The sequence below is a fragment of the Scyliorhinus canicula genome, chromosome 15, assembly GCF_902713615.1.
Source record: "Scyliorhinus canicula chromosome 15, sScyCan1.1, whole genome shotgun sequence".
Classification (NCBI taxonomy): Eukaryota; Metazoa; Chordata; class Chondrichthyes; order Carcharhiniformes; family Scyliorhinidae; genus Scyliorhinus; species Scyliorhinus canicula.
This window is the reverse complement of record NC_052160.1, coordinates 24,821,139-24,834,742: the sequence shown is the minus strand read 5'-3', so window position 1 is coordinate 24,834,742 and position 13,604 is coordinate 24,821,139. Positions and strand designations below refer to the sequence as shown.

Sequence of the window (13,604 nt, the reverse complement as noted above, 5' to 3'; positions counted from 1 at the left end):
GGGAGAAAGTGCAAACTCCACAGAGACAGTCAGCCAAGGCCTGAGTTGAATCTGGGTCCCTGGCGCTGCGAGGCTAACATTTCTTCCTCAATGAATTGCTGCTGGTTCTGCTCATCCAGATAGACACAAAAATGAACCTTTTCCTTTTGAAATATACACTGAATATGAAGACACGTACTGTGGTGCTAGTGCGTCAAAACTAATCTTTGAGATTGGATTAGAAATCCACTTTTCAATGTGACTGGAGTTGTTCTTTTCTAAATACTGCAATTCAGGACTATTAATCTTACCTGGCTTCTTCTAAATCTTGCTCTTCTTTCTTTATACTGCTTGTAGAGATTGGCGTTATGTTTTCAGTGTTTGGATTCAGAGGAACAGTACTAGCCTGAGGTGATAAAATATTTGAAACAATTACTAATTATCATAACAGCTTTGAAGAATCTTGGAATTTGTAAAAGATTACTAGAGTGATGGAATAATAAACACACACTAACATGCCCGCGCACATCTAGAAACACACAGCAAAGCGCACACACACAGAAACACAAACAAACACACAGAAACACGAACACACAGAAACACGAACACACAGAAACACGAACACACAGAAACACGAACACACAGAAACACGAACACACAGAAACACGAACACACAGAAACACGAACACACAGAAACACGAACACACAGAAACACGAACACACAGAAACACGAACACACAGAAACACGAACACACAGACAGTCGTCTCATTCCAAAGAGGAGGGGGTGCATCTGATGAGAAAAGGTTGAATGGGTTGGGCCTATACCCATTGGAGTTTAGAAGAATAAACGGTGATCTTATTTGAAACGTATAAGACCTTTAGGCAATTTGATTGGATGGATACCAGGAGGATGTTTCTCCTTGTAGGAGTGTCGCGAATCATGAATAAGAGGTTTACTGTTTAAGATGGAGATGAGGAGAAATGGTTTCTCTCAAAGCGTGGTTAGTGTGCGTTTGGAATTCTCTTCCTCAGAAAGCAGTGGAGACTGGGTCATTGAATTTATTCAAGGCCGAGGAAGACAGATTTTTGAAAGACAAGGGAGTCAAGGGTTATGGGGCAGATGGCAAAGTAGAGTTGAGAGCACAACCAGATCAGCCATGATCTTAATGAATGGCAGGACAGGCTTGAAGGGCCGAATTACCTACTCTTGTTCCCAAATCCAATGCATTCATATTGTGGTTTAAAAATTGGTTACGACACAAGTGCTACAGTTAATTTAGTGTTAGTCACAGTAGTAATAACCAAACAGTAATTCAAAATGTAATGGCCACTTCAAATAAAATTGACAAGAGCTTAGAAAACATTGCAAATGATTAAGAGTTTGTTTATATAAACGATGTTATGCAGATAACATTCTGATGTTAGGAAAACAAAGGTAGTTTTAAGGGATATAAATATATAAATTCCTTAATATAAATACAAGGGATTTATATTGATAAACAGTAGAGGGTATAGGTTAAGGTGGATTTAATTTAATGTTTGTGTCTACAAGGGACCTATACTTTGATTCATGCTGGACAAAGGCATTGTGGGTGGGGGTTGGTTAAGTTCCAACTGTGATGGAGAGAATGGCATGAAGAATAAACATAGTTGCTAAGCAACCAGAGGCCCTTGTAAGGAAAAAAAGTATATTTGTTCTTTACTTTTAGCTGTAAGCTACAGCAGTTGGTGACAGGAGGCTAGAGAGAGAATATCTCAGCTTTTCTAGAAGAAAATCCATACAATTGACTGATGGTCAAGAAAGCCATTGCCAGAAATCTAAAGGACAGCTGCTGAAGAAAACTAGAGAAATGAAGAGGAATTTTCAGGGAGCCTGAAGTTAAAGGAACAAACAGGAACTGGGAGCAGAACAGGGTACCTTTTGTTTCAAGTCAAGGAGTTGGCTAGTGAGAAGTCAGAAAGATATCTGAAGCGGTTCTAAGGCTTGTGATATCTTAGTAAGAAGTCTTACAGCACCAATTAAGGAGCAATTTAGCATGTCCAATCCGCCTACCTGCACACCTTTGGGTTGTGGGGGTGAAACCCATGGACACCGGGTGCAAAAATTGTTCAAAAATCCTCCTTACCGAAGGGCGGCACGGTGGTGCAGTGGTTAGCGCTGCTGCCTCACGAAGCTGAGGTCCCAGGTTCGATCCTGGGTCACTGTCCGTGTGGAGTTTGCACATTCCTCCCGTGTCTGCACGGGTCTCACTCCCACAACCCAACGGTATGCAGACAGGTGGATTGTCCATGCTAAATTGCCCCTTAATTGGAAAAAAAAAGATTTGGGTACTCTAATTTTTTTTTCCAATCCTCCTTACCCACCATGTGTAAAAATACATCAAAAGAGATGATAAAAATGGAAGATCAAAGGTACACTGAAGAACGTAACACTCTGTGGGTTGGTAGGACTGTTAGTCAAAGTAGTTAAGCTTGACTCATCTCTTGGAATTCCTTATATTTTCCCGACTGCAACATACACCTAGCCACAGCTTAAAACTTTACCATTTAAAGCCTCTGCTTTGGTCTACTTTGCATGTGCTCAGTGGGTATGAAAGCTACATGTTCAACAAGCTAAATAGGATTCCTCCTTTACATCTCCATGTCTGCTGCCATCTACTGGCCAAAACGTAATGTGATTAAACCATTGTGCAGGTTTCAATTGTTCATGTCCTTGCTAAATCTAAGATGGTGACATGCAACTACAAGCACTGCGATAATGGAACATAATCCTTTTTGAATGGTAAACTATCGAGTGGGGAATCAAATAAATGCACCATCACTCACTAGATCCTGGCATCCAAAAGGATTTTAACTCTAGACTTTTAAAAAATAAAACTGCAAACCGGACAGCTCAGGAAAGGAAAGATGAGCATCATCCAGTTGCTAAATGTAGTAGAATCATTGGGAATCTGCTCGTTCCGGGCATTACCATAAAACTGCTCAATCAGGAAGCTGAAGATAGATAAAAAGCAGCTCTGGGGTGGGATTTTCCAGCCCAGTGGACTTCTGGCTGTACTCCAAATTTTCCAGTCCTGCCCATGGTGGGAATTGGCACAGGCAGGATCAGAAAATCCTGGCTTGTTTCAAAGGACAATAGCGAACAGACATAAATCAGCTTAACTCTTCCATAGACTACTTACTTCATCTGGTGATCCCTTTGTAGTTGATAAACCATTTGCAGAACAATTCACAGGCTGCACCCGAGTACCAGTGGATTCACAGGGCTGATGATTCTTGCCACAGTCGCCCGCTTCCCTAAGCACATCAGTTTTTGTTGCAACTCCCTCAGGCAGATTCTCAGAGTGGGAACTGTCACTGGTGGCTACAGACACAGAGTTTAATTTGAGATGTGTACTGGGTCTAGTTCCATTAATCACTCCATTCACAGTCTTCACATAACCATTTTCCTTAATCAAGCCTTTAGGCTCTTCATCAGAGTCCTCTGAAGACTCCTCATTATAAGGAACCAAAGAACTGGAAGATCCTTTGCACTGACCATTAACCATTAAGTGAGATGAGGCAGTGTTGGATGCTACTGGCTGAGCAGCTGTGACGGCTGTAGCAGTTGGAGCAGAGGGTGGGGATCCTGTGGCTGAGGTTCCTGAGGTAGATGGAGACATGTTAGTATGGGAAACACTGGATGGAGTTTTATACAAGTTCTCCAACGGACTACAATGGAGGTTGGTCTGGGTCTGAGCTTGCCTTGCCCCTTGCTTGGAAGGTTGTATACTGAAGGAAAGTTTTTGCCTTTTGGAAGATTCAGGTATCACACTTGGTCTGGGCAATGACCTGCTCGGAGAGGGTCCAGGCGGAGTAGAAATGGTCCTGATTCCACTTGTACTGGGTGCTGCGCTGCTGGCGACTTCTTTTTGTGAGCAGTTTCCATTTATTAAGTGATTTGAGTTCTGCGGAGCAGGAAAACAATTTATTAAATACAAAATGGTCAGAATGTTTGAAAAGAAAGTTAATATCAACAGAACTACTTGGAAATTCAGTATTAATCGTCATTCCATGAACAAATTAAAACGGCAGAGGCTACTCATGAGCAAAAGGGTCAACTTTTCTTTGAATCTTCCATTCTGTGTACAGCAAAACCAAAAAGGAAAATAGACCCTAATTTTACATGCAAGTCATTTAAAACCAAACTTCTGATTGTAAATAAAAAAGGTGTCCATTTCATCAAACTAGATGATTTCAAATCTACAATATTTGATTATATACAAACAGAAGATCGAGACTTGGGCTATTTTAATTTATCTAATATCCACAAAGTGCGAGATCAACAGAGGATGGGAGCAAGGTCCTTAACTGAGGCATTTCACAGAACAAGGACTATGCTCTGCCTGCCCCAATGTAGATAGGCAGAAGTATTTTGGCTCAAAGCCACAAACAAAAACTGACCTTGCCATTACAATTTACAAAGTCCCACGAAAGAGGCAGCATTTTGGCTAATTTGCCCCCTCCATTCAGAGCCCACATTCATAGATATTCATAGGATTTACAGTGTAGAAGGAGGCCATTCGGCCCATCGAGTCTGCACTGGCTCTTGGAAAGAGCACCCTACCCAAGGTCAACACCTCCACCCTATCCCCATAACACAGTAATCCCACCCAACACTATGGCCAATCCACCTAACCTGCACATCTTTGGACTGTGGGAGGAAACCGAAGCACCCGGAGGAAACCCACGCACACACGGGGAGGATGTGCAGACTCCGCACAGACAGTGACCCAAGCCGGAATCGAACCTGGGACCCTGGAGCTGTGAAGCAATTGTGCTATCCACAATGCTATGGCAAATCCAATCCTTATAACTGAAGTCACAATGCAAATGACCTGTCATTCAAATTCCTAGCATTACATTTCTAACTTTGTTATTTATGCTATTATCAGATTATGAAAAGATTCAGTTTCGTCAGCTTCTCCCCCCCCCCCCCAAGGACCTTAATTACCCTGAATTAACTCACTTCTGCAGGCATCTAATGCCCATTACCCCGTGGAATAAACTTTGCTTCTTATAAATCTTTAAATCCATGTATTTTGTATTATGAACTTTGTAATTATGTCCTCCACTCAATGTCCAAGTTAAACAGCTTGCTTATTTCACTCTTCTCTGTACCGTTAGAGATCACTAATGCCGCCCTTCAAAAACAGCAACAAAGTGGTTGGATCTTCAAAACTTAAATCCCCAAGGCCTGGAATCATCACTATTCCCTGAACCCTTTCCTATGCATTATTATGTTTTTCATTTAGGTTGAGCAAAACTGACCTCATCATTTATTGTTGCAATATCACTAAAACTCTGACCTGCTTTCCTAACACATTGCAAGTATGAGCAGTGCTCTCATGAACCCATTAACTACACCCACATTTTCTGGTCATGTCCAAGGATGGTAAGCTTTTGGGTCAACTTCTTTAGCACCATGTCAACGATTCTTAACACTGATCTAGAACAATGATGGCCATTTCTGGGTGTCGGACTCGCAGTGCTACACACCTGGGTGAAGGCGGATGTTCTTGCCTTTGCCTCATTGATAGCCCAGAGGCAAGTTCTGCTAGGATGGAGATCTTCCACTCCACCTCGTGGCTCAGCCTGGTTTGGTGAACTCATGAAATTTTTATATCTGGAAACGGTCAAGTACGCCGTTAGGGAGTCAGTGGAGGGGTTCTACCTGAGGTGGCAGCCAATCAATTCCTACGTTAAAGAGTTAATCACCATCAGCTGTTAAGGGTGGGATGGGGTAGCTTTATTGGGGATGGGTTATTTTGGTCTTTCTGGGATGGGATTTAAATTCAGTTGGGTGCTTTTTTCTTTCCTTTTGACGATATTGTACTATTTGATATTAGTTTTCTGGACTGTTTGAGGTTACTATTCGGTTTGTTATAAATGGAAAAATATTCAATAAAAATATACTTTAAAAAATTTCTCTCCTTCAATACCCTTTAGAAAGTACTGCTAAATCCACTTCCACCACTCATTCATGCTGTGTTCCAGATTAAAACTATTTGCTGCAAAAAGAGTTCTCCTCAACTCCCACATTTGTAACCTAATACCTTGGAAAGTAAAAAGTAAACTAGAATCAAAGAAATCTCAAATTTACATTCCAATAAGGAATGCTGAAATATTCTATACACACACGCACAATCAAATATAGGCATCATACATACGCAAAAGCCTACATAGGATTCTGCCTCACATGCAAGAGGTCAGATTTTTAAAAAACTTTTGAGTTTCTGGTGAGCTGTAAACAAGCAAAGAAAGAGAAAAGGCAATTTGGCTCAATGAAGTTCATTCTTCCAGTACTCTAGCCCTCCCGTTCTAACTATCAATTTGATTTACAAAAAAAGTGAGGTTCACCTTGGACACCAAAATATTTTTCTTATGTTAATTCAAGCTACAATAAAAATGATCAATTCAATCATGATTTTAAAAAATTCTTTCATAGATCATGGAATTTACAGTGCAGAAGGAGGCCATTCAACCCATCGAGTCTGCACCGGCTCTTGGAAAGAGCACCCTATCCAAGGTCAACACCTCCACCATATCCCCATAACCCAGTTACTCCACCCAAAAACTACAGGCAATTTTGGACACTAAGGGCAATTTATCATGTCCAATCCACCTAACCTGCACATCTTTGGACTGTGGGAGGAAACCGGAGCACCCGGAGGAAACCCACGCACACACGGGGAGGATGTACAGACTCCGCACAGACAGTGACCCAAGCTGGAATCGAACCTGGGACCCTGGAGCTGTGAAGCGATTGTGCTAACCACAATGCTACCGTGCTGTGGGCGGCGCTGGCAACGGTAGCATGTGTTGCCCATCCCTAATTGCCATTGAACTGAGTGGTTTGCTGAGTGTCTGGAATCATGTGTTGGCCACACCAGGTAAGGATGGCAGATTTTCTTCCCTAAAAGGACATTCGTGAACCAGATGGGATTTTACAACAATGGTCACCATTGCTGAGACTAGCTTTCAATTCCAGTTATTTACCAAATTCAAATTCCACCAGTTGCCATGGTGGGATTACTAGTCCAGCAACATTACCACGATCCCACCATCTCCCCATGATGCTGGAATTACATTTCTACTATCTGGATCCTTTTTCGGAAATTGCCATGCAAATATCAATATTATATCAAAAAAAAGTTATTGGGATTCAAGACAGAAATGCCTTTAGGTTATTTATGGCACAGTTTATTCAACCAGGTCAGAAATAAATGGTTAACTGATTAATCAAAGTCAAATGGTCTTTTTATTGTTCCTACCTTGGTCCTGTGTGGAGGGAGCTGTGGTCCAATAAAACCAGACATGGTTTGATTGGTAGTCAATCGTTGATTGACGGGTGGCCTTGGAGATGACTGGCCAGGGTGATTAGAATGTTCTGAGCTATTTTTTGAGTCATAGGATCTGAAAAATTATGAATCGTTATTTTAGTAAAAGAATAGGTAAAGTTCTGAGAATAGTGAAATAATTTTAAAGAAATAGTTTGCTTAAATACCTGATGTAAAAGAGCACATAGGCCTGTTGGTTTAGCACTGATCTGATGTCACTTGAAGATACAATAGAATCATTCATCTGGTACCACTGTCCATTACTGGCCTGGGAATAAATTTATTTACATTTTTTATTTCAAATATGGTAGGTAGCACATGAAGACTTGTGAAGGCTGGTAACTTTCCAATACAAAACTATATTCTCAAGATATACAAGTTAATTACTGCTTGAATCCAAAATATACAAGCGATAGACTGGACCAGGCATTGTCAAACACGGGGGCGCGACCCACAGGCGGATGTCGGGAGGGTCGCGGAGCCGTCTTCCGCGGCTCTCCCGATGGCGCAAATTCGCAGCAGCCGGCTTTTAATAATGTCGGCTGTGAGTGGCTTTCAAAACGGCCAGGAACAGATAAAACAAATTCGGCTGCACTGCTCATGCGTGCCCGATCATCGGTGTGCATGTGCAAAACTACGCGCATGCGCACCAATGATCGGACACGCATGCGCAGTGAAACTGCATTTTTTTTATATGGTTGCAGCCTTTTTTTACCCCCCAAGGGTGGGGGGGGGCCAAAGGGCCATTGGAGCCAGAGGGACCCAAAACCATTTCCTCCATTTTTGTCAGCAATAAACAAGGCAAGAGAAAATGGTGGGTTGCGCAGGCTGGCTGGAACGGGTCGCCAAGGTCGGCCGGCGTGGGTCAGCTGGGTTGGGTCCCAAAGGTTGGGCAGTTAGTAAAAATGGGTCCCCGGAAAAAAAGTTTGAAAAACACTGGATTGGACACTATATGCAAATACATTTCTAGATGAATTAAAGCGCATGGGATTGTGGGTAGTTTCTTGAGATGGACAGGAAGCCGGTTAGCAAATAGGAAGCAAAGAGTTGAAATAAATGGCTCTTTTTCCGATTGGCAGGCAGTAACTAGTGGGGTAACCACAGGGATATATGTGCCAGGACCCCAACTGTTCACATTATATATTAATGATTTGGACGAGGGAACTAAATGTATTCTTACCAAATTTGCAGATTATACAAAGTTGGGTGAGAGGGTGAGGTGTGAGGAGGATGCAGAGAAGCTTCAGCAGGATTTGGACAGGCTGAATGAATGAGCATATGTGTGGCAGATGTAGTATAATATGGATGACTGTGAGGTTATCCGCTTTGGGAGCAAAAATAGGACGGCAGATTATTATTTGACAGGGTGTAAATTGAGAGGTGGCTACTCAGCGAGACCTTGGTGTTCTCGTGCATCAGTCACTGAAAGTAAATGCGCAAGTACAGCAGGCAGTGGAGGTGGCAAATAGTTGGCCTTTGCAGTGAGAGGATTTGAGTATAGGAATAGAAATGTTTTACTACAATTGTATAGGTGTTGGTGAGGTTATACCTGGAGTACTGTGTAGTTTGAGGAGGGATGTTCTTATTATGGGCGGAGTGCAGCAAAGATTTACTAGCGAGAGGGACTTTACTTGGGATGGCGGGACTGTCATCTGAGGAGAGACTAAGTTGGTTATGATTTTATTGGATTTATTAATTGGAGTTAAGAAGGGGTCTCATAGAAACTTATACAATTCTAACACGTCTCGACAGGGTATTCAGAAAGAATGTTCCCGATGGTGGGGGAGTCCAGAACTAGGGGGTCATAGTTTGAGGAAAAGGGATAAACCTTTTTGGACTTGAGTGAGGAGAAATTTATCCACCCTGAGAGTGATGAATCTGTGGAATTCACCACCACAGAAAGTAGTTGAGGCTAAAACACTGCAATTTCAAGGAGGAAATAGATATAGCTTTTGGGACTAAAAGGAATCAAGGGATTTTGGGGGTGCGGTGGTCAGGATATCGAATTTAATTATCAAATGTGATCATAATGGACTTGAAGGGCTGAAATGTATGTTTCTATGTATCATTTGAGAACAATTACCTTGATATAACAGTAGTAATGTCCAGCATGGCAGCTGAATCCGGAGTGTACCAATACTGCATAAAGCACATACACAACTGGCTCTCCATTTGACTGCGACATATAGGGCCGAACATCCAGATACTCAGAGTACCTCACTTCCTAAAAAAAAAAGACTTAAATTACCAATCATTTATTAAATGTCATATTTCTTTCCTTGGATTCTTCTCTGCCCCGAAGATTAAATAAATTATGGAAGGTCTAAGTCAACAAATTACATGTCGTGCATTAAAAGAAGCAATCTTAGTGAGTAGAATGGCATTTTTCCATACTTAAAAGGGTACTTCTACATTATAGCAATAATCACACTTCAAAAGTAGTTCAATGGTTGTTAAGCAATTTAAAGAAGTCGTGAGGATGCAAATGGCACAAAGGAAATGCAAGTCTTTATTTAACACAGTCTCAGACCAACTCCATGAACACCCGACATTTAACCAACCTCACACCATATCAGATCAAAGAATGAATGGCAATAGGATTTTAACCCAGGATATTGTTTTCGGAGCTGGCTAGCTCAGTTGGCTAGACGGCTAGCATATTGTTCAACATAGCTTCAGTGTGGGATTGATTCCCATTGCGGCTGAGGTAGACTCGGGACCTGCCTCCTTGCCCGCTCCAGAGACTGGGAGGCAATGGCAAGCCATCACTGACAAAAAAACTGCCAAGAAAACAGCTCAGGGTGACGCATCAGCAGGCAATGAACCAAGATCTGATTCCAGGCAGAGGACGTGTGAATGGGTAGATATTAGAAATAGACCTTAGCCGTGGTAAAGAATGGATATGATAATTTCAAATGGAGGAAACTGAATGGGAAAGTTGTACTTTCCAGAAGCAGCCACATCACAAACCTAAAATTTGCAACCCAGCTCGTGCCTGAAAAGCTGACTGGACAATATGCAAGGCAAAAGTTAGGATAATTAAGGGGGAAATAGTCAAACTATATAAAAAAGCTACAGGTTGTTGAAAGGTCACTTGATGAAATGTTTCAACACTCTTATGAGGTAGACAATCCCTTACCCCCAAATCCGTTAGAATTTCCTGCCTTATTTAGGTCAGATAGAACTTCAAAATACCTTTGTAATCTTTCCACCTGTAAAGTTTGCAAAACGCTTCAGAGAGAGTGTCAGTACATTTGAAGCTCGATGGATGGTGAATCTCTTTGAGGCAGGCACCATTTTCTTGCACCTGGTTTCAATGTGAAAGAAACTCAGTCAGAAATCAACTAACAATCTGTTTCATGACCATGCAATAAAGTCAGAAGTTATGTAAATGACTGGTCCTTTTTATTGATATTTATATAATAAGACCACAAATAAGTTAATTTAAACAGCGAAAGCTTCATTGCTCGTTTTGCTGATGTTTTGCAGGATAACTTGTTCATGAAGGGGATGTTGATGTCTAGTTACTTTGTGGGTATTCTGCAGCATGTCATTTCAAACCACGTACCTGGCTCTCTAAATGTTGAATATTTGCCAATTATGAAGTTGAATCAAGCACACGCCCTAGATGCCAGTGTTTTCTCATTTTGTCTTTATTAAGCTTGGTAGGAAGAGATTCAAGAACGCAACTCACCACTCACTGAAGGGCAACTAGGGATAGGCAATAATTGCTGGCCTAACTAGTGACGCCCACATTCCGTAAATTAATTTTTAAAAACTCAGAATACAGTCTACTGTAATTACCCAATGCTCAGATTTGGATACTTTTCAGCTATTACACCATGCATTCTTTTGGATATTGCACTACCGTGAACTAAACATCAGTCTAGTTGCACGTTACGGAGTTCCAGCCAAGACCCTTGTTCTCCCCTACTGGCTCCCTTCTGCCACGTGACTACATATGGTGCTTCTCTTCAGTAGTTTTTCTTGACGGTTGTACGCGTCTTTCAACAGGAACAATTTCCTGTGTACACAATTAGGTTAGCTCTCTTGAACCCTCCTCCTACCCTCCACGTATCAGCATTGGTAAGTGAGCCCTGCCCTGAACTTGAGGTCTTTTGAAAGTTGGGGATGGCTGTCGAACCAACTGGGAAAAGTGATAAAACTTCTTCCACAGTCAACAACAATGCAGCAAGGGGTAACAAACATGAGTAACAGCAATTAAATTGTTTAAAAAGGATAGACAAGTAGAAAGTTCAGCATTAGGAATTGCTAGTGGCAGGGGAAACTGCTGGACAAGCTGCCCAGTTCTCAATTTTTATAAGCCACATAGGGGAGGGAGAGTGGTTGCAAGGGGTAAGACGCAGAATAGGGAGACCGATCATCTCCACGAGGGAGCCAGACCCTAGAGGAATAGATAACATGAGGACTTGCATGCCAAAGAAATGGAGACGGTCTACATGATCAACATGAAGTAAGTTTTGCTGAAAAAAAATGGAGAACATCTGGGTGATCGATCTGATCTGTCCTTAAAAGAAAAACAGGGAGGCCTTCAAGCTTCACTCAAACAGTTAGATGAGGCAGTCTGGAACACAAAATCTGTGGAACACGGCAGATCAGATGGAGCCAACGGCTGCGTTGACCCTGAGAATTTTAAATGATTGTGCAAGGTGCAAAATTATAACAGGCCTGCTACAGCACAAATGTTATTAAGAGAGTTCTCAGAGTTGACACAAGACAAAGGGAGTATTAATGAATGGCAGCATTACGGATTAAAGAAGTGCTGAGAGTGGCATAAAGGTTTCTGGAGTATGGGGAGTACAGAGGTCATCTATATGGCACCAGCAGGGAGGCTGTGCGCTTCATTCTGGACTTGGGGTTAATTTGTGTCATTGACCTGGAAGCACAGAGAATTCCAGAAGCACGAACAAAGGAATTAAAACCCTTCATCATATTTATCAAACCTCCAAGCATCAGGCACCTGCAGCAAACACGAGCAAAAGCCACATCATCACCGAATATTATGTAAACAGGTCTTTCAAGGAAGAAGAATTACAAGAGGTGGAGGATATATCTGAGAAGATGCTGGACTACTTTGGACACTTGTTTGACTGTGTGATTGATGAGCTTCAGGACACCCAAATGCAGCTACTCTGTGTTGTAAAGCAAGCTCAGGCTGAGCCACATTGGGTACCAGCAGCTTGGCTCGATTCAGACATGGGCGATTAATCCCTTCTCCACGAGATGTCAGGAGTGAATAAGTACTTTTGTAGAAAATAGACCGTACCTGCCATAGGAGTGTTTGATGGGGACAGTGTAGCGAGGAATTTACTCTCTATCTAACCCCGTGCTGAATCGGTCCTGGGAGTGTTTGATGGGACAGTGTAGAGGGAGCTTTACTCTGTATCTAACCCCGTGCTGTATTTGTCCTGGGAGTGTTTGATGGGACAGTGTAGAGGGAGCTTTACTCTCTGTCTAACACACCCGTGCCGTACCTGTCCTGGGAGTGTTTGATGGGACAGTGAAGAGGGAGCTTTACTCTGTACCTAACCTCATGCTAGTTTCTGCCCTGGGACTGTTTGATGGGGACAATGTAGCTCGAGATTAATTCTGTATTTAACCTTGCGCAGTATTTGATCTGGGAATGTTTAATGGGGACAGTTTAGAGGGAACTTTACTCTGTATCTAACCCTGTGCTGTACCTGCCCTGGCAGTGACTGGCGGGACAATGCAGCAGAAGCTTTACTCTTGGAACTTATTGATGGTGACACTGGTTGATCAAATGGAAATTTTCCAGAGCTGAGTGACCTTCCCTGATGAGTAAAAAAAAATTCAGACCAAAATGTAATGTAGAAACCTAGATGCAGAACCTTGTTACAGGGAGCTGTATGTTATAATGAAAATGATCCTGTAAGTGTCAAAGATGCTGGATAAAAGTTGCATGGTAAATAACAAAAAAATTTCTCAGAGTTGAACACAAAATGTTAGGGGAAAAAATGATAAAAGTCCACTGTAAAGTTAAAATTTCTATGGGACAGAAACTGTGCTCCCAGGATTTCATATCTTTAAGTTTAATGGAAGAACTTGTTTGATTCCATGTTCAAATGCTGAAAGTGTGAATGTTTGCTGTGAGTTACACGATTCTGAGAGTTAAAGTAATATTGCCAATTGTTTAGCAGAAACTACTGTTTTCTGTTTTGAACTGATTTGGAGTAATGGGTTTGCATTTCAGTTATGCACGTTGT

At 41.9% G+C, this 13,604-nt stretch overlaps 1 protein-coding gene across 9 annotated transcripts in view; it reads right to left on the bottom strand.

Annotated features, from left to right (window-relative positions):
- usp42 (ubiquitin specific peptidase 42) overlaps positions 1 to 13,604 on the bottom strand; it is a 106,331-nt gene that overhangs the window by 23,101 nt on the left and 69,626 nt on the right. For all 9 annotated transcript variants that reach the window (XR_005463418.1, XM_038819786.1, XM_038819787.1 and 6 more), the window contains 6 exons: positions 10,555 to 10,666; positions 9,443 to 9,583; positions 7,527 to 7,627; positions 7,294 to 7,435; positions 3,163 to 3,927; positions 291 to 385 (listed from right to left, as the gene is read on the bottom strand). Coding sequence is in view for 8 of the 9 variants with exons in the window: in XM_038819786.1 (XP_038675714.1) it covers positions 291 to 385; positions 3,163 to 3,927; positions 7,294 to 7,435; positions 7,527 to 7,627; positions 9,443 to 9,583; positions 10,555 to 10,666 (1,356 nt within the window). In the remaining variant the exon portion in view is untranslated. The remainder of the gene's footprint in view (positions 1 to 290; positions 386 to 3,162; positions 3,928 to 7,293; positions 7,436 to 7,526; positions 7,628 to 9,442; positions 9,584 to 10,554; positions 10,667 to 13,604) is intronic.